Below are 22,538 nucleotides of genomic sequence, written 5' to 3'. Positions count from 1 at the left end.
TAACACCACAGATCTTTGAATATCTCTAGAATGTATTTAATACAGAATTAACAGTTGTATGTCTTTGATAATTATAATGTCTCTGGGTTATTCAATCCTTACAATGGTTTGAATTGCTTTTTAAATATATTCATAATAGCAAATTCTTTGAGCTGTTCTTTGATTGTGTTTGGTATTTAAAGTAAATAACTCTTTATATGACTGTTATTGATATAAAGGTTCATTCTTAAGGATATTTTTAGGTAATCTAAAACAAAACATAGAAAGGAAAATATGAATAATTAGTGTATAGGAAATGGGGAATACATAACAGACAATGGCTTGCATTTCTGTTAAGGTTTAGTGTGAGGTCGGAGGTCAAGGTACTAATAAGAGTGTTTGGGATGTCTGCTGCCATGAAACAAAATGGAAACTTGATTGATAGCTGGAGGGCTGAAGGGAGAGAGTGTGGTGGGGAAAGCAAAGGTCAGGAAGCCATTTCCCTTCCCTGCATGTATAATGATCAGCTCTCTCCCAAACAACATGTAGATGATCATGATCAATATGGCATGTGTTGTATACATTTATATTATTATCATGAAATATTGTTAGAGAAGAAGTCAGTAGATGTATGAGTATCCTGAAAGTTAAAATAAAGTAGTTTACAGAGGTGGTCATTTTGGTACCAATTTTAAAGTAACTACAGAGTACTTTGTTTAATCACACAATCAAATGCATACAGGTATAGTTCTAAGCACGATATTAACATTTTAATTTTACATCAGTTTGGACAAAAATAGCATAAAAATGAATCTCTGGAATTTTTTTTAAATCTTTGTGTTTTTAAAATAACCTTTTTCTTTAAAATAGGTCTGGTCTGCATGAAGTCCAGCAGTTCAGTTGTGGAGCTGGTCATGCTGCTGTGTTCCCAGGTGGGTGCAAACACGGTCAAATGTCGGTGCAGAGGAAGGTCTCGTGTGCTTGTTTGACAGCTTCTTGCTTTATAAAGTTTTTGTGGCAAAAAAAGTTCTGAGTGTTATGTTAAAATAATTTCTATCTCAAAATGATTACTTATATAGTATAGATGATTTTGAACCGAGAGAGAAAGAGGGAGGGAGAGAGGGAGGGAGGGAGGGAGGGAGGGAGGGAGAGAGAGAGAGAGAGAGAGAGAGAGAGAGAGAGAGAGAGAGAGAGAGAGAGAGAAGATAAATGAGAAAAAGCAGGTTTTAGAGTTACACTAAAATGTTTGGATCCGTTGATCTTGAAATGACTGTCTTTGCTCTGTGTATTAAGGATATAGAAATAGCTTTATTTATGTAGAGTGCTTCTCTGAATTCCCTTGGGAATCATGGGTTTGTCTCCCTTTTCTGACGAGGTTATAAAATGAATAATAAATAATTTTGAATCCTTGTCATTGCTAATTATTTTTGACATACACAGTAGACTTGGGAAAATACCAACAAAGATGTGGCAGTCATCATCATAAAATGTACAAAACAAATTCCTCAGAGCAAAATTAACTCCAGTGTTTAGAAACCTTGTGGTTAGCTTTAATGATTTTTAAAACTTAAATAAAATTTATGTATCCTGTGATGTTTTGTTTTTTGTTTTTCATGTAAACAAATGAGTGTTTTTATTGAGAGTTTTCTTCTTCTGTAGTCTTTTTAAAGTGGTATCTTGCTGGTAGTAAATTCCTGTACTTAAAACTTTAAAATAACCTTTTTTAATAGGAAGGGTATTGCTTTAGAGGTCAAGGGTTTTGACCCATTTCAACACCTTTGACCTTCATTTACAACTCTCATGGTTTGCTTGCCTAACGAATAAGGATAATACAAAATTAATGTTTCTTTGCATTGATTTATTCATTTTAGTGCCTATGTTGCCAAATTTATTCAGACTGTGCTGATGGACATTTCATGAATACAAATTAAAGAATCATAGAAGGTGTGAAAAATCAATACTATGTGTTATCAATATAGTGCAATAAGAACAATTACTCCTAGAGAGTATAGCTAATGGAATTTTATAATGAACTTCAAAGGAGCAGTTGCATTTCTTAAAGGGCTTATTATTCTTTGATTTTTATGTGTATTCTTTTTAAAAATTTAACCATTTTGTTTAGAATAATTCTTTTCCAAAATCTCCCTTGGTAAAATTTCTCATTAAGCCACCTGATTTTAAATAATTGATTATTTTTCGTATGAAAGTCACCAGATAGAGTTTTATATCTGTTTGAAATCAGCTTTCCTTTTATTCCTCGTGGTTTTATCATAAGATTGTGGTTCTGTTGTTTATAGTGGTATAGCTGCTTCATATGTAAAGTTTAATAATGAAGTTTCCCCCATTAGATTAGGGTTGAATTTGGTTTGGTTCACGAAAGCTCCTTTAAATATAGCATCGTATGTATCTGAATGTCCGAAGCTGCTCAGATAAAGAATGACACATGGAAACAGCCATTTGTCATGGCTGCCACTGTGCTGCTTAGTGCTCGTCTGATCAAGTGGCATATGGAAATCACTTAGAAGAGCCAGTTTTAAAAATCAGAAAGTCTCAAGGCTTTTGTTTGAATAATGTATATTATTAGGTATTTGAAGTTCTCAGTACTTTTTTTTATGAGTACTTCAAAAAGTCCCATGGCATCTCTACGAGATGTGACACGGTGTGAAAAATGAAGCTAGAATTAGCTCCACATGTATACAGATCGTTCCAGGGTGATAATTACATTTTTCACTTTGAATTTTCCTAATTCAAAGAGGTCAACTTGGTAATCACAAAAGTGATTTATTTTGTTAAGAAGTGAACTGTCTTTTTCTAAGTGAAAGCTGAGGAGATATGAAATTTAATTTCAAGGGGACATTTTGCAGATACTGGGTGGGGATGTCTTGAGTTTGATTGATAATTTTTTTTAGTGTGAGATAGGGTGGGAAGTAAAAAGCTACCATCTTGCTAAATTTTTAATTAATTTTTTAAGAGGAGATGGAAAGGATTGAGTGCCAAAGATCAAAAGATCAGGTCAAAAACTCCTTTTTAATCACATAAATAATGGGATATGCTTATGAACTTAACATCTGCAAATTTGATTTAGAACTTTACAAATTAGTTGGTGTTAATTTCATGGCAGTTAGCTATATTCTGATTATTTTTCTTGAGTCTATTCACAACTTACTTTCTTTAAAAAATTTAATGACAAGGTACTTTATTACAAAATATACTTATTTTGTAATAATCCATACTTTATTACAAATATATTTACAGTGTAAACTAAAGATCTGATCATATGTGATTTGCTGTCAATAAACAATGTATCACTGCAAAACTCTTTAAAGATTTGGCCAACACATTTCTTCCTCTTTCCTTGTTACTAGTTGATTAAGTATTATTTCATAGTTACCCTATTTAAAAGATCTAGGCTGTGTTAGTAGAATTGGAAAGCTCTCTTACTACTAAATATTTTGCTTTTGAGTAAAGTTTATTAAATTAATTTATGTATTGAATCTCATATAAAATAACTCAGTACTAGGTCAGCATTGATCTTTTTTATTAAAATTAATTTCTTTCAATGCTGTGGACTAAATCTTGGGCCTTGCACATATTAGGCAAATGCTTTGCCAAAGACCCGCATCCTTAGCCCAAATTGCTTTCCTTAAACTATAACTATATTCAGTATTAAAGATAGTACATATTTTTAGACACACAAAAAACGTTGAGAAAGTTTTCAGCTATACCCCAAATTCAATTTGTCAAAAATGCAATTTATTAATGCCCTCCTATTTGTTGTGTTTGTGTATAAACCTTTTAAAATGATTTTAAAGAAATTATTAAATGAATGCTTCAAGTAATACTACTTCAGTGCTATATAAAGTGCCTGTGTCTTCCTCATTTGACATTAATATCATTTTTGAAAGAACTGACATTGCATTTCAGGCCACTTTATAAAAGTGTTGTGTTGCTCATCCTAATTCAGTCTGACATACATTCCAATAACACTACCTCCCTTCTTGGGTTTAAAGTTAAATTTATGAGTGTGCATTGTGAAGTGCATCATTTAAAAATGGTTTCAACCCAAAACATCTAATAAATAAATAATGTGTATGGCTACTCAGTAGTAGACTTTCTAGACTAGAAATCATTCTATCGGATACTCTACAGTCCACTATCGGAGAGGGCTGTCAGATAAATCTTGTGGTAGCGGCATTCATGTCCTGTAAATCACATATTATTGTCTGAGCCTTCTGCCAGGTCATCTATTCTTTTCCCATTTATCAGAAATGCATACAGTCTGTAGAAAAGCTAACAGCACCATGTAGTCTGGCTTGGCATCCTGTCTGAGTTATCAACTAGCAGCATAAGTTTATTTCAGTGTTTAACTGTATATTTAAAAATATAGATCAACATTGTTAATATTTTTGGAAATACTTTCTTAACATGAAGGTAATATGGGGTTGGTGATTTTTCACTCGAGGTTGCTGTGTCTTTGAATTGGCAATTAACAACTGTTGATAGTCACATAGACACATAGCAGTGTGTCACATGGACACAGTCAGCAGCCTTTGTTTTTAATGTTGGTTTTATGTTAACTTTTTTGTCTGAATATTAGTAGAATTTTCATTTTACTTTCTCTAATTTTCCTTTTTTCACCCTTATAATTCTGATTCTGTATCTTGAATTTATGTCTCCAGAGCCTTTGATATGTAATTCTGTTGTCCAGTGCTCTGTTCTTGCCCCTTTCGTTCATACATTCATCATCATGGTTGGTATCTAATTATGGATGGGTGATTCACACAGACAAGTAATTAACAAAAGCATGTTCATCATTAGGTATCTGGTGTTTGAGAGGTGGGACTTGAATGTCCTTTACTGTCATCTTGAAATCTTAAAGTTACTCAGATGTGTCATCCTTTTTTTGCCTTGATACATAATTTTCAATTCTTTATTAGTGTCTCTTATAAAATTACTCTTTTTGTTTTTGTTTTTGTTGTTGATGATAGGGTCAACATCAGGCTGTCCTGGGACTTTCCATCTGAACATGAGTTGGGTTCAAACTTGTCATCCTTTTGCCTCAGTCTCTTGAGTGCTTGGATTACTGATATACATTGTCATGCCTGGTTTATTCAGTATTTATAAGGAGTAAACCCAGGACTTTTGCGCATGCTAGGAAAATGCTTTATAGATTGAGCTATGTGTCCAGCCTCAAGTCCACCCCTTTCCCACCAATGTACTAGTATTGTAATTTACATCCTTTGGTTCTGTTAAGGTGTTAGTATGATGTCTAGAAACAGGTCAGAATACAGTTACTATCAATAGTAAATTTATATATATATATACATGTATATATATATATATTTAATAAATATATATTTACACACATACATGAATGATCCAATTACAGAATTTAAACTTTGGTGTATGTATATTTATTTGTAGAAGGCCTAAATATGATAATCTCTAATGCTTATATGGATATAGAAGATTTTCATTAAATGTTTGTTGGATCAGTGAGGAATATTATAGCTTTTTTTATTGTTGTTTGTTTCTTGGGAGAGATGGATTAGACAGGGCCTTCCTATGTATCTCACTCTGGCTTAAATCTTGTTATCCTCCTGCTTCAGCCTCAAGGTCTGGGATTACTAGAGTACTGTATCTACATAGTAGTGAAATAACTAATTGATTTGATTTTATAAGAGCTAGTTCTTTTCACACTCAAAATTTTTTGTTTGTGTAGCCCAGACTGGTCTAGAGCTAGCTGTGCTTTTGCCTGTTTCTTCTGTGTTGGGATTACATGCTTCTATGCTATCTCCTAATGACCTCTTTTGAAGAAATTTTGTGTACATTCTTTGTGTCTGTCTGTCTCCTTTGAACTACTTTGATTTCCTTTAAGCCACTTCATTGGCCTAAGCCTAGCATTCTTTTCTTGCATCTGACATAATAAACAGTGTTGAAATATTGAACCTCAGGTTTTTGAAAAATAGCACATAAATACAAGTAAATTAATATCTTGGTATGTGGCTGAAAGTTTGAAAAAAATCCAGTTTATATTTAAGTAGAAGGAAATTACTATTTTCTTCCTCCTCACTCAAAGCTGTTTGTATAGCAACAGATTTAGAAAATCTACTAAATGTTGAAACATATTCTTTGACATGTTGTAAATATTCTATATCCTTTGTAACCAACCACTTTTATTAGGTAAATAGTACTTTGGGGGACAATTGATTTAAGATTAGTTTATATGTACCATGGTACAACCAGGATTAATACAGTTTTATATTTCAGCATTTTTATTATGTTACTCTTTCTGTTTTGATGTTTTTATACCCCTTCTTTGGAATACACTTTTAGAAAATTAGTGGATATAAATTGACTGTTTCTCAGCTTTTATTATTGCTAATAACTATGATATTTTGATCACTAATGGAATAAGAATCAATAGCATAGACCCTATCATTAATATGGGAGAAAAAAATCTTCCATTGTAATCAGTCAGTTCTGTCACAGAGCAACTGTGAGCACTTTATCTGTGTAATTTGCAGTAAATGGAAGAATAGGTATTCTCAGTGAAGTGTTCAGAGCTAATTTAATTTTTGTGCAGTGTACATAGTTGACCTTATAAGATGATGCTAAAGACCTTTCCAGCTAGATAAGACATTTCTGACAGCTACAGATGATAGTTGAATTGATCATAAAAATCTTAGAATAACTGACAATTAAAAAACAGACATCAGCTTATTAACCCAATATTTTGAATTGTTTCAAAATTTTATAAAAATAACTTTATATTTGAAGGTGGGAACCTTTGTCTTCATACAACAGCAAGAACACACAAAAATCAAAGTAAATCAAGGGTATTATTTATTTCATGAAAATGTGTATTAAAATGTTGAAATCAAATGGTATGTTAGTGAACATGCTCTGTATCCCGTTCTTTGTTTACATTTTGATGTCGACTTTTCTTTGATATTAATTAAAGTGCTTTTTACAACCAAAGAAAAACATAACTTTATTTTACATACTGGGTTCAGTTTGAAATACAGGCGTCCCGTTGCTTTACCAGCACACTAGGATTTAGAAAACACAACTTTAAAAGGTACATTTTGTGGAATGGGCAGTACACCCTGTGGCTCAGCGGTCTAGTCAGAAGGATGAGACCATGCTGGCTATGTAACGACATCTTTGAACATTATTCTCAAGGGTGGTAAATGCAAAACAAAGTAATATCAACTGGCACTTAATTCTGCAAGCTCCCTGCTGATTGAGGTATTCAGTGAAATGGAACTCTTCCTGACAGGAAGTCAGCTTGTGAGTATGGAGACATTTGAAAATAGAGTGTGTTTTAATTTGACTCCCTGCTGTTTTACAACTCCTCTTTTTAAATTTTGGATTGAGTAAAGAGGAAAAGGGAGGAACACAGTGGGAATATCCAGAGTATGGCATGTCTCTTTGATTTTTAAGGTAACTGTGAGTATAGGTCAGTGCCTGTTTCACAGTCATTATTGCTTTTTTTGGGGGGGGGGGCTTGGTGCTCCCCCTCCTAATTCAACTTTAAATCAGTCTTCTAGTTGTATTACAAAAGGTTAACTTAAAACTGTAGTTTTAAATTTCCTTTGATTAATCTTCCTTTGATGCCTTTTTTAAAGGATCAAGTATAACATTTTTTACACAAAGTATTCTTATGATATAATAGATTTCAGTCAGTGTACTTTATTAAATTTGGCCTCTCCAGCCTTTTTTATCTAGAGTTACAAATTTAAATTAGATTTCTCTTTAAAGCATCTACACTGTTTGTTGAGTTTTGAGATAAGGTTATTTTGTGTGCTGTAGTACCTTCACAGGCACACTCATTCTGTAAGCATTCCATCTATTGTATCTTGATAGTACCTAACTTTTGGTCATGCCATAACGTAGGCACATCTATCTTATGACATAGATGTTTAGATGTTACATCATGATGCTAACAAGATATGAAGCTAAGTGACTGGATATTTTTGAAAGAAACGATTGAGGGAGGAAAATTCCAGGATGACTGATTTTTAATATTTGTCAACATTTTTCCTCCTGTTACTGGCTAACAAATAACATTGAGTGGATCAGTTTCTTTTAAATTCCAAAGATTTGGTTTCTTACTGAGAACTATGAGTGTACTACGATCTTGTTAGCACTCACTAATAAGTGGTTATTAACCTAGAAAACTGGAATACCCAAAACATAATCCACACATCAAATGAGATACAAGAAGAAAGGAGGAGTGGCCCCTGGTTCTGGAAAGACTCAGTGAAACAGTATTCGGCAAAACCAGAACGGGGAAGTGGGAAGGGGTGGGAGGGAGGACAGGAGAAGAGAAGGGGGCTTACGGGACTTTCGGGGAGTGGGGGAGCTAGAAAAGGGGAAATCATTTGAAATGTAAATAAATTATATCGAATAAAAAAATTTAAAAAAAAGAAAATAAACATCTTTAACATAAAAAAAAAAAGTATACAGAACTGCTTGTGGAATAAGTAGGCCACAATATTGAAGTTGTTGTACTGACTGTGTTTCCAGCACACAGAATCTTCTCTCTCCATCAGTCTCCTCAGTGCCTCTGATTTTCCTCTCAGGAAATTAATTTATGTCTTATATCTTTATCTCACAAAATAAAACAACACTATTTTCATTTCTGTGATCACTATCTATATTTATAATCACATGTCCTGTCCAACCTGATTTCATTATTGAACCATAAAGTATTAACTCCAAGAACTTCTCAAAGCCCAACAGCTTTTGCATTCTTTTCCATATAAATAACAGTTATGGGTCACATTGGCTTTTTTGTGTAGATGTCACAGGTTACTCTACCACACTGGTTCTTATCATGCTGATTGCTCTTCCTTGGAAGGCTAGTGTGCCAGAATTCAGGAAGCATTGGCAGTGTTAGTAACCTCAGTGTCAAAAGTCTGCTTTGTGAAATCCAGTCCTTATTTAAACCACCTTTATTTTAATATATTTCATGTTTAATTTATAGATTTTCAAAATGTTTAAAAACTTACTAAATATATCATTCAAAATTTGTGTTACATGATGGTTCTCAAAGTTTTGTCAGTTTGGATAAAGGATGAATATCATTGGAGAAGTTTCTCTTAAGAATCAGAATCTGCTTCAAAAACTATACTAAGTACACAGGTGATAGATTTCTTCATTACTTCATCTTACCTCTTGAAATTCATACATTTATCAAAACGGAACATTGCACATGTAAATAATATACTTAAATACCACAATTTTGAGCATCATGTTGAGACAGAAAAGGCTTCAGATCTAAGAGAATCAGATTTTTGAGTTACTTCTATTGCTATTTGAGCTATGTTGTAGGTAGAATGGCTGGCATTGTGGTGTCCATCCTGAGCATGCCGCAGGACCTCTGTGCTGTCCTCGGCATCAGCTAACATCCAATTAAGTACATCGATAAATATTTGAAGATTACTAAATCTTGTGCCTTTCTACAATCAAAGTCATTATTTGTATGGTTGGCCAGTGGGTTATGGCTCAACACCTAAGAAATTAATATTCCTTGTATGTTTCTCGGTATATGTTTAAAATCTAAGACCAGAGTTTTATGGATATACGTAGTATGATGTTCATATAATTTTACTTCTGAAGACATATCATTTCACAACATAAACATAAATCTTACTTGCTCATGATGAATTCTAACCAAATGTGTATGTTTTTATAATTATTCTTTATTTGAAGTTATACTTGAGCACTGAATTAAAATCTCATTTTATATTAACCTTGACAGTATTTCAATGAATTATATATATGTATGGTAGTTAGTGTGCAGAATTAGATGACTCCAAACAGCAGGAAAGTTTCTGCTTTTAGTTAAAAACTGCTGTTTTCTGTATGGGTTTATTTACCACATGTTTAATTCTTAATGCTGTGTGCCGTGGGACTGTGCATGTGAGAGGCTGCATAAAGAGCTCAGCCTCTGAGTCTACGGCTGTTACTTGGTACACAATAATAAAGGCACTCTTTTATTGGGTTACTTGTAATTAACTTCAGCACTAGACATCCAGATAAATCATTGGTAATCTGTTTTCATTAGATTTTTATTTTTTTTTTTAAACTGAGTTAATGTACTTGTTTCTGTTGTGTTTTTACATATGGATTGAGGTTGTAATTGCTTTTTGGAATTAGTCTGTCACAGAACAGCTATATGTACATTGAAGAAATGATTGCAGCAAACTAATAAATTTTATGTAATATTTTGTAAAGATTTGTCACTTGAATAAATATTCAGTAGTAACATTGTTTTGTTGTGAAACTTAATACTGATTTTATTCTTCCAAGTCAAAAAGGGTCTAGACATTTGAACAGTTAAAGTGACAGCAATTATTAATTAGAAAATATTTATGCTTTTTGTATTATAAAGTTCTGGCAATGTGAAGATAACCAGAAGTATCAGTTTCTATTCATCAATTATTGGAAAGTCTTAATTTTAAACATTTACAACTGAACATTCTATCCTTCATATATTTTCTTTTTTGCTTATGTTTGATGAATAGCTCTTTACATAATGACTGAGGTTTTATATTAATTTATACTCATACTTTTTATGATCATCAGTTTATAATAAAAATTATAGAAACAGACACCTTTATAGAATGTTATAGAAACGTTTCCATATGTATATGTCTGGCTGAGTTCAAGATAATAATATATGTTAATCCAAACCAAATTTTAGAAAGAAACAGTGAGTGCATGTGGAACATGCTTCTAAATCTGTAGGAGAGGCTTTAGAGAATAATTTAATTCTATGATATTAAAATCTTTATTTGATCATTGTGAAATGAGTGTTAAGCGTACTGAGGGTGGAGGTGAGAACCTTGAAGAAAAGTGGACAGGTCATGAAACTAATGCTTTAAAAAGTAACTTGATTGGTGAATACTTTTTATTACATTGAGTACTTTAGATGGCTTAAAAATGTTCAAAAATAATTAGCTGTTTTATATAGTTGTAATGGATGTCTTTCATGCTCTCCCTCCAGCAGTCTTTAATGAACCCTCCTTGTAATTTCAGTTCAAGCTTTGAGATTCCCTGAAGACTTGACTTCAGACCTCAAAGGGCACGAGTTGCCATATGTCTGGAGAGGCTGAGTTGCAATGCAGACTGACCATGTACTAATAGCACACATTTATATAGCTCCTGAGTGTGGAGCCCTGATAGTCTTAATGATGATCATCTGTGGGGAGCTTAAAGCTAGGAAGGCTTAGAACAACTGTGCTGTCTATGGAAACCACACTTTCTATATTGGACAGCGAAATATACTAACAAAGAATTGAATTAGGAAATTATTAGAAATTCATTATTGATTGAAGAATGATTTTTAGACATACTTGAAAACAAATTAGGATATATTCAGATAATTAAATGTTTGAGTATGTGTTGTTATCCTTATATTTTGTAGTTTATAAACCTCTATTCACTCAATTCTACAGCTTATACATTCCATGAATACTTTTAAAATATCCATTTCTTTTGTACGTAGGGTTTCATTTGATGTTGCTGCTTTGCTAACAAGTATAAAATTGAGCTGTTTGCTCAGATTTTAATAGAATTCATTTTCTCTCATTTTTAACTTAATAGTTACTTAGAAATGTGTTTCATTTACTTGTAGAGCCATACTATGCTTTTATATAAAAATGGGTTCACAAAAATGAGACTGGTACTTCTCCAAGGGCAGTTACTTGTTTCTACTGTCACAGAAGGACATTCCACCTGAAGTGAAGATGAAGTCAGACAAAATGAACATACAAAAATCAATAACATTTTATATACCTATATTATGTTTAGAAATCAGTCTCATTTTAAAATGGTTACCATAAATAGAAAAGAAAAAAAAACTAAGAATATTGTTGACTCCGTAAATATAAAAACATTGACTAAAAATTAAAGAGTATACCAAAATCTAGAGACATTCCATGTTCTTTGACTGTCACAAAGAACTAGATGTTCATACTACAGAAAAGGATATACAGATTATCATTTGCAGAAAAAGATAAAAGCAATTCTAAAATTAAATGGAACCTTGAGAGAGTAATTAGTCAATGCAGTCTTGAATAAAAAAAAAACATAGCTGAAGAAATAACAATAAATGTCCTTCAGGTAACTTAAGGCTGTTGTGGCCAGAAAAAACACAGTCTTGACTTTAAAATGAACACAAATGTGAGTGAAACAGATAAGAGTGCCAACACAGGTACAGCTAACTGACTTTTACCAACAATAAAAGCATATTGGAGAAGAGTTTTTGGCCAGAATTTAATACCAACAAAAGTGTATATTAGTTTCCAGACAGATTCAACTAGACATCTGTCTCGCAAGATGTATTAAAAACCCACTCAAAATGGAGTCAGGACTTGCATATTAAACTTGCAACTAATATTCTTCCATTAGAGAATATAGCAGAGACAGTTGGATATTTTTGTGCATTGCTTTTCTGGGAGAGAATAACAATTTAGCGAACCAACAAAAAGAAAGAATAGAGAAATACAGTTATCTCAAATCTCAGCGTCTCCTGTTGTCAAGAGGAACAGCGAAGGGTGAAGAGGAGGCATGCATACTGAGAGATAATGTTTGCAAACTGTCACGTAATAATAGATTAGGATTTTGAATATATAACAAACTGCAAGAAACTGAGCAGCACCTAGAAGTATGAAAACTAAAGTCCTCTGAGTAAACTTTCGTAATCTGTACACCTGGAAGGCAAAGGCAGAAGGATGAGGAGTTCAAAGCTGGCTTTGATTTGATAGAATGTTTGGTTTTAAACTGGCCTACAGGAAACCCTGTGTCAGCAGAGTAGAAAGTCTAAAACCAAAATTAAGTCATGGCAGAAATTCACAAATTATTTGAATAGACTTTTCAAGAGCAGATAGGCCAACTTCTAAAAAGTATATAAAATGCTTAGCTTGTTAATCATAAAAAATACTCAAAAGGTTAAAATACAATTTAGAAATAATTTAGGGTCACAAAGTAAGAAGTTATTTCACTGATTATCAAAACTGATGACTTCTCAAAAGAAATTGATAGGAAAAATTAATGTAATGAATCTTATGAAAATGTGGCCTGAGTTTATGTGCTTTTGAATATGTTAAATTTTAGAGATTACTCTTTTAAACTTTATTACCTTTAAAATATAGGCAAAGCCATGTAGTATACTTTCAAGAAATAAATTGTATGATGGTTTTATTTATTTATTTATTTATTTATTTATTTATTTATTTATTTATAAAACTGAAGTTTATCTCAGGAAGTTAGAAATTAAACTAAATTAATAATCAGCATGTGGTTTATTTTTCTCAATGTTTGTTTGAGGAACATAGAGAATTCATGTAACACCATTAGTAAAGGCTTTCTTTTTCTGTCAGAAAAACCTTTCCTACCCAGACACATGCTTGGCGTTTGTGGGGTGGTGGTCTTCCTGCTTGTGCTCACACTTGTGACTACGTGGCTTCAGACATTAGTAACCTTAGGTTATATCATAGTACAAATTGATTAGGCAACAGTTACAGTCCTCGGATGTGATAATCAATTAAATATAGCTTAGGCACAGGTATGAAATTATTGACTGTGCTGCTTTTTGAGTCCTTCCTCTTGAAAGTGCTGAAGTGTGCTTTGAAATTACTTACTTGCATTAGTGGTTGGATTTGAGGCTTTTAACGTGTTTTCATCAGGACCTCTGGGGAAAGGATAACCAAGACCTTTAAATGTACTGTGCATTTTGCATCACTACATAATTGTAAATACTGTGATGAAATATTGAAATGTTCATGAAAGATGATGACCATTAAGCTTTTTTCTCAACTATTAAAACTCACTAAAGGTTGTATTGAGCTGTGGTTTATAAAATTGTTTAGACTAACGCCTTGTTGATAATTGTTTCTGAGTGGGGAAAAATGTCTTCAAACACCATGATTAATGAATATTCTTTTTAGTTTTGGCAACTTCCACAAATTATTGTAGAGAGTGTTTTATTATAAAGAAAATGTATTGGCTTTGAACATTGTGATTATCAAAAAACAATCAAAGGGCGTTTTATCTTAGGCTCCAGCTCCCTTCTCATATGCATTGTTAATTCTGAACAGAATTATCTGTTGCTGATTATATTATTCCTTTTACTTAACCAAAACAACAAACAGAAAAGGATTTATAGAGCCCTCTGTATGAACAAGATGTCCAGTGATAAATTCGAATTTTTGAGTGTCTACAAAAATTGTAATTCTCTAGTTGTTTTATGCACCTTCTTGTCTAACTTATATTTTCTGTTCTTTAAAAACTATTTTAAAGGTAAGATTTAATAGGCTTTATTTTACTAGTTTCATGAGTAATATCATTAAAAATTTATTTTTGCGAAATTTTTCATTTAGTCAGAAACCTAAACATTCATGCTATTTTTAAAGGTAATTAAGACTATGTATATATCATTTTAGTCAATTCTTTTTTAAAAGACTTATTTGTTTAGTTTGTGAGTGTTTTACCAGCATGTACACCTGCATGCCAGAAGAGCTCATTAGATCTTATTGGAGATGGTTGTGAGCTACCATGTGGTTGCTAAGAATCAAACTCAGGAACTCTGGAAGAGCAGACAGTGTTCTTAACCACTGAGCCAGCTCTCCAGTCCTTTAGTCAATTCTTTCTTTTTTTTAATTATATATTTTTTATTTACATTTCAAATGATTTCCCCTTTTCTAGGTCCCCACTCCCCGCAAGTCCCATAAGCCCTCTTCCCTCCCCCTGTTCCTCCATCTACCCCTTCCCGCTTCCCTGTTCTGGAATTCTCCTATACTCTTGCACTGAGTCTTTCCAGAACCAGGGGCCACTCCTCCATTCTTTTTGGACATCATTTAATATGCGGATTATGTCTTGGGTATTCAAAGTTTCTAGGCTAATATCCACTTATCCGTGAATGCATACCATGATTGATCTTTTGAGACTGGGTTACCTCACTTAGTATGATGTTCTCCAGCTCCATCCATTTGTCTAAGAATTTCATGAATTCATTGTTTCTAATGGCTGAATAGTACTCCATTGTGTAAATATACCCCGTTTTTTTTATCCATTCCTCCATTGAGGAACACCTGGTTCTTTCCAGCTTCTGGCTACTACAAATAGGGCTGCTATGAACATAGTGGAGCATGTGTCCTTATTGCATGCTGAAGAATCCTCTGGGTATATGCCCAGGAGTGGTATAACAGGGTCCTCAGGAAGTGTCATGCCCAGTTTTCTGAGGAACCGCCAGACTGATTTCCAAAGTGGTTGCATCATCTTGCAATCCCACCAGCAGTGGAGGAGTGTTCCTCTTTCTCCACATCTTCGCCAACACCTGCTGTCTCCTGAGTTTTTGACTTTGTGAGGTGTGAGGTGAAATCTCAGGGTTGTTTTGATTTGCATTTCCCTAATGATTAATGATGTTGAATATTTCTTTAGGTGTTTCTCAGCCCTCCGAAGTTCTTCATGTGAAAATTCTTTGTTTAGCTCCGTACCCCACTTTTTAATGGGGTTATTTGGTTCTCTGGGTTCTACCTTCTTGAGTTCTTTGTATATATTAGATATTAGCCCTCTGTCGGATTTAGGGTTGGTGAAGATCCTTTCCTAATCTGTTGGTTGACGTTTTGTCCTCTTGACAGTGTCCTTTGCCTTACAGAAACTTTGTAGTTTTATGAGGTCCCATTTGTTCAGTGCTATCCCCATAAAAATCCCAACCCAGTTCTTCATAGAGCTAGAAAGAGCAATTCTCAAATTCATCTGGAATAACAAAAAACCCAGGATAGCTAAAACTATTCTCAACAGTAAAAGAACTTCAGGGGGATTCAGTATCCCAGACTTTAAACTTTACTACAGAGCAATAGTGATAAAAACTGCATGGTATTGGTACAATGTCAGGCAAGCGGATCAATGGAATAGGATTGAAGACCTTTAGTCAATTCTTGATCTGACTTATTTTTAATTTAAAAGAAAAGTATTATTTTGTTTGATGTCTTCATTTAGGGCACTGTATATTTTAATTGTTTTTTTATATAGTTATAAGTACTAATTTCAACATGTTTTCAGTCTAACTTCATTAATCCTATTTATATTTTTTCTGGAATCTGAATGGAATATTTTATGATTTTATTTTTAGGTAAGAATTCATTGGGTAAAAATAAAATCAAAATAAAGTTTACCAGCTTATTGAAAATATAGACAAGAGTATGTTCATGTTTTTATATGAAATTTGAATTATATAATGAATCCTCTTTGAGTACACTTCTGAATAATATAATATGAATTTGAATACAAGATGATACTGTCAAAGATAAACAATTTTGAGATTAGTTTTAGATTCAGTTTGACTGTCATGGTTCTATGATCAGTGAGAGTGGAGTGTGGGACTCTCTGCCCTGGATCCAAGGACTTCTCTATAATTTCTGCTTACCTTCATTTCCTTGCTGGCCCTGTGAGAGGAAATGTGGGTGTGCTGCTTGCCCTTTTTCAGGATAAATTCTTTCATTGAATTCGATTGCTTTTAGTTGGACCACATACTTGTTAATATCATTTGCCCTAAAGAAAAGGGCTTCAAGCCAAATCGAAATATCTGTTTTACACTTGATTTCATTTACATTAGTGAAAGGAATTTAGGGTTTCCATAATCTGTTGCATGACAACAGATGATGAATTTTGAGAAACTATACTATAGTCTTTTCTTTCCTAAATGCTAACAAGGGTTAGAATAATAATACCTAGAATAGAAGCATTTTAAAGTTGTGTTTACTGTGACAAAATCTAGTGTAAAATGTCCAAGGACATATCATCTTTATGTCAGGATGAAGAAAAATTTTTATGCCTTCTTCTTTTTTTTAAATAATACATTGCTCTTTCTCCCATTTGGAAGATCTTGTCATCGGATGCCTTTGCATGCTTACTTAGTTTTGAGTTTAATTTTCATTATACCACGAGTACTCACTAGTGTGATACAGTGTTCACCGTTGGGAAAGTTTGAGTCATTCAGCACAACCATGCCATGCTGTCTTAGTTTTTCAGCTTTTTTGGCTTCTTAAAACACAATGTCGAACAAATGTGGTTACAAAAAAATTAAAAGTAGAAGAGAAATATTCACATATTCATATGTAATTTTCTTGAAGTTTCATAGAATTTAAAACTGCACTAATTACTACATTCATAAATATTATTTGTTAAATGATGAGCAATGGCCAGTAACTGAGTACAGTCTTTCATTTTAGAGTTTAAGAAAAAACAAAAAAGGACATCTAACTATAACTAGGATTGAAGTATTAAGAAAAAGGATATGTGTGCAAGTTTATGTAAATACATAGAGCAAGATGTAGAGATAGGAACATGTCAATGTGCAATCACGACAATATTCACTGGGATTTCTAAAAATATTTCAGCTCATAATGACTTTATTGTATTAATGCTTATTTTATATAAATGTTGAGAGTAAGTATAAAAAAACTTCATTTGAACATACTCTACTGATTGATTTTCTTCCTAGGCCTTTTAATGGACATTGTTTTAGTGGATAAAGTTAACATATAAATTTTTAATGATTAATGAATATAGTTGGAAATTTATACTACTTATTGCTAGGTTATATGCCAGTAAATTATAGTTTTCAGTTTATAACTGATTTGTTCCAACTCATTTTCTCTATGTTATTAATGGCCGTTTCTTGCAGGAGTATACTCTAGTTACTAAAATTTTTATACTACTCAATTCTGTCTTCATTTTGACTATCTTTTAAAAATATTATCTCTGTAATATTTTCTGCTGCTGCTGCTGATATAAATCCATGTTCTGTTTAGTTAGTATATAACAATTTGACACAAAAGTGGCAGGCAAAATATGGACTGGCTCTTTTGGTTTACACTGAAGCAGGTGCTCACTTCCTTCAATGCGACTTTCTGTCTCTTTGTATCTGTGTTCACAGGGCTGTGTTGAGTTAGCAGCAGGTTTGGCATACTGTCCCTTTTATTACTAGAGAGAACTGAAATAGATACGGACGCTGTTTTGTTGTGATATTAAGGAACTAACCTAAGCATAATTTCCTAAGCTCTTTCTCATTGTTTTCTTAGGAGTGGCAGAATTCTATTCAGAAGAACGCAGGCCTTGCTTTTATTGAACTTGTCAATGAAGGAAGGTAATTTATTTTATATTCATTTATATTTTACTTTAAAATATTCTTTTATTCTTCCATATGAACTGATTATTTGGATTCTGTATTTGTTGTTTTTGAATCAATATTTTAGCACTTTTGGCTATTGATTACTACAATTATGCCAACCTGTGGTCATTCTATAATTTTCATGGTTACACTGATGAGGTTCTCATTTTCAATAATTTTATCTGGGTATAGCAAAAATAAACTGATATTTTCTATTTGTAGTATAAGAAGACAAATTTATTCATAACTTCCTTTAAATTTTTTGTTTGTAGAACCATTTTTTTTTTTTTTTAGAATTTGATGTCTGTGTTTTCTTCTCTTATGTCATTGTCTGGATATGAGGAGAAGCACAAGTCTACTTTGTGTTATGATTTTGTGAGAAATTTTTATGGGTTATCAGCAGGTATGATTTTCACTTTAAAGAGCTGAAATAGAGAATTCAAAAAATGAACAATTACTGATAGAAAGAAAAGCACTGGCAGTATAGAAACAAAAAGGGAGGTACTGTTTTAAAAAAAATGAAAGAGCTCCTAGAGGTATCGCCTTCCCTCATCTCAAATTGTATACAAAAGCATACATATTATATGTATTGGCATAGAAACACACAATACTCAATGGAATCAAATTGAAGAACCATATATAAGTCCACACTCCTGTGGACACCTGATTTTTGATATTGAATCCAGAAATACTCACTGGCCAAACTGGATAACTACATATAGATGACTCCAAGAAGATCCATACTTATCACCCCGCACAATACTCAACTCCAAATGGATCCAACACCTCAACATAAGGCCAGATATACTGAATCTGTTAGAAGAAAAAATAGTAAATATTCTTGAACTCATTGATACAAGGAAAGACTTTGTGAACTGAGCACTGCTAGCACCACACTATGAACAGCAATTAATAAATGAGGCCTCATGAAACTGAAAAGTTTCTGTATGCAGAGGATACCACCATGGGGACAGAGCCTTAGGCTACAGAATGGGAACTGATTGTACTAGCTACATATCTGATTGAGCATTAAGATCTAAGATATTTGACAAATTAAAAAAAAATAGACTGTAAAAAAACAAAGATAATTAAAAAAAAAGAAAACAACCCAGTTTTAAGAATAAGTTGCAGAATTAAAGATAATTCTCAAAAGAAGAAACACAAATGGCTGAGAAACTCGTAAAGAAATGTTTAGTATCCTTAATCATCAGGGAGGTGCAAATCAAAACTATTTGGGAATTTCATCTTATATCAGTTAGAACAACCAAGATAAACAAATGGCATCTCATGCTGGTCAGGGTGCAGAGTGAGGGGTACACTTACTCATTGGTGCTGGAAATGCCAATTTATACAGCCACTTGGCAAGCCAGTGTGGTGGTTCCTCAGGTTGCTGGGAATTGATCTGTCCCAAAGATGCAGCTGTGCCACTCTTGGACATATACCCAAATATGCTTCATTCTGCTATAGAGGCACTTGCTCACCCATGTTCATTCCTGCTCTAGTCATAATAGGTAGAAACTGGAAACAGCCTAGATGTCCCTTATCAGATGAATGGATAAAGAAAAGTGGTACATTGTACAATGGAGTATTACTCCTCTGTTATAAAAATGAAGTCATGAATTTGGCAGGTCAATAGATGAATCTAGAAGAAATCATCCCATGTGAGGTAACTAAGGCATTTGCAACTCCATAGGAAGACCAATAATATCAACTAACCAGACCCCCCAGAGCTCCAAGGACTAAACTACTAACCAAAGAATACTCATGGAGGGACCCATTCTTCCAGCTGCATATGTAGCAGAGGATGGCCTTATCTGGCATCAATGGGAGGAGTGGCCCTTGGTCCTGTATTGGCTTGCTGCCCAGTGTAGGGGAATGCTAGGGTGGTGAGAAGGGAGAGGATGGGTGGGTGGGTGTGGGGGCACCCTTATAGAAGCAGGGAGGAGGGGGTATGGGATAGGTGGTTTGTGGAGGAGAAACTGGGAAGGGGGATAACATTTGAAATGCAAATAAATAAAATAACCAATTTTTAAAAAATGAAAAAGAGAAGAAAGCAAAAATAGTATTCAGTTATATGTGGATGTTAGCTGATAAAAGTCTTCGATAAGCTATTACCCACATAACTACAGAAGTTACATATATAGAGGAAGAGAATCAGGGAAAGAGTTGTAAGAGGAAGGGAGGAATAGTAATGGAGATTATAAGGGAAGGAATACCTAAAACTAATGACCATTTGAGGGATCATAAGCTTCTAGTGTTGCTGCTAGGTTATATCTAGTTGAGTTTTAGGCCTAAAGGGTCCCATGGAAATTCCATAATTCTCTGGCTATTGTCAGGCTATTGGCTGCTCTCCAGAAACTGATAGCAAGGCCAGATTGCTAAAAGAACACCTATAGTAGTCACTGAACATATAGAAGACTCATACTTACCTAGGGCCTTTACCCCTATGGGCTAGTGTTAATTATTGGTATTGTAAGGTAGTCTTCACCTTATCAAAGGAGAAAGGTAAACACCAATCCATCTATAAAGTCTTATAAGCTACAGCGATGACTTTCCTGCAGGATGTGGTAGTGCAACATTGGCACAAATCTCATGGGAATAACTGACCCATATCTGATCACACTTAAGCCCTGCTCCCTAAGATGGAACCCGAGATTGGTGGCCAAGAACTAGAGACCAGATATCTCAGGAACCTAGATGATAACCAAATATTTTTGTTCTGCTAAAGGAATGTAGCCATAAAATGACTCCTCACAACATTCTGTTATGCCCAGATCAGTTTTTGCCCAGCCATCATCATAGAAACTTTCTCCTACAATAGATCAGTGCAAATAAAGATACTCACAGCTGGGCAATATGTAGAGAGTGAGCGACCTGGGGACACTCAGTGTTAAATGGGATATTTCCATCAATTCCTACAGGATTCATGGGGCCTTGTGGAAGAGGAGGCAGAATGATGTATAAGGCAGAGGGGATAGAGGACATCTCACAAGACCACAACACATATGAACTCACAGACTATGGCAGTGTGCACAGGATGTGCTACCTTCTGAATCAGATGGATTCCCAGCACTGAGAGCAGAAGTAGGCACAAGCTCTAACCCAGAAGCTGTGCCTAATTGATAAGTGTTCACAAAGGAAAATGAGTTCTCCAGCAGAGTTTTACTGGGGATGCAAACAGCTCTTAAGGCCAGGACCCATGTCCAGCAGTAGATGGCTAGCACAAAACAAACTCAGTGCATGTTTTTTTGGATTTTTTTCTCATGAGATTTTTACAGGGAAAATTTGTTTTGTTTTATTTTGTTTTGTTTTTACTTCAGTGAAATATATTATGATATTAGTGTGTATATCAAGCCTTCTGGTTTTGGATTTTAGGAAACTTCTCTGCGTAAGACTATATGTATCTCTGCATCTATGTGTTGTGTATTTCATGTTTTTTGTGAGGGTTCTTTTCTTTCTGTTTGTTTGTCATTCTGGTTTGTTTTTGTTTTATTTTATTGTTATTTTCTAGATGCCTGTTTGTTTTCTAAGAGGAGGCAGAAAAGGATGTAGAGTCCCATAGGAGAGGAGGTTGTAGCATTCTCAGAGGTGCTGGGGAAAGGAAACTGTGATTAGAGCATATTGTATGAAAAACATCTATTTTCAATAATAGAAAGAATGAATGATTTATAAGGTAAAACAAATTGAGGAAACAAGAATGATGAGTAGGTTGCTTTGAGTCTTTTTGTGATGGCTGAGCTTGCATTAATGGACTGGGAGACTTAAAGTATAGATTAAAAGGTTGATGGTTTTCCAGGATGGTATCCTAATCAAAAGTAATGTTTCAGGGATGCTTGTTTATATTGCTTGGCTGACCTCATCTGTATACTAACTTAGCATGGAAAAACAGGTGAAACTTAAGCAAAGAACATAAGAATTGAAATATATTTCCAAGGGTCAGTATTCTTTATCACAAAAACATTAGAAAATGGTAAATATAGATATTTTGGTTGATATGTGAATATTTATGATATTAGGTATTACCAAGCACTTTTATACCTTTCACCCTCAGTTTCTACATCTATTAATTGATTCAGTACTTATTATAATCTATTTTAAATTGTTCTTAACTTCGAGCATATGGCAGTAAACAGGTAATTATTTTTGTGGAGCTTATATTCTAAGGAGCGGTGACAGATGGTAAACCATGGACAAAAGAAGTTGTGTAATACATGAATGGCGAGTACTATGGGAAAGAAAGTACAGAGCGCAATGGATGAGAGGCTATTTCACAGAAAGCTTTGAAGGAAGGATGCATGTTTGGCTTACAGTTTAAAATATTATGGTTTCATTAGGATTTATTGCAGAGGTGGTATTTGGCCATATACATGCT

At 33.7% G+C, this 22,538-nt stretch overlaps 1 protein-coding gene across 6 annotated transcripts in view; it reads left to right on the top strand.

Annotated features, from left to right (window-relative positions):
* Window positions 1–22,538, top strand: part of Lrba (LPS responsive beige-like anchor protein) — a 583,194-nt gene that overhangs the window by 163,870 nt on the left and 396,786 nt on the right. For all 6 annotated transcript variants that reach the window (XM_052180236.1, XM_052180237.1, XM_052180235.1 and 3 more), the window contains exons 34-35: window positions 850–911; window positions 18,078–18,142. In XM_052180236.1, the coding sequence (XP_052036196.1) occupies window positions 850–911; window positions 18,078–18,142 (127 nt within the window). The remainder of the gene's footprint in view (window positions 1–849; window positions 912–18,077; window positions 18,143–22,538) is intronic.

The sequence above is a fragment of the Apodemus sylvaticus genome, chromosome 4 (genome assembly GCF_947179515.1).
Source record: "Apodemus sylvaticus chromosome 4, mApoSyl1.1, whole genome shotgun sequence".
NCBI classification, from domain to species: domain Eukaryota; kingdom Metazoa; phylum Chordata; class Mammalia; order Rodentia; family Muridae; genus Apodemus; species Apodemus sylvaticus.
Note: the sequence above shows the minus strand (reverse complement) of the source record. Positions and strands in the feature narration are given on the sequence as shown.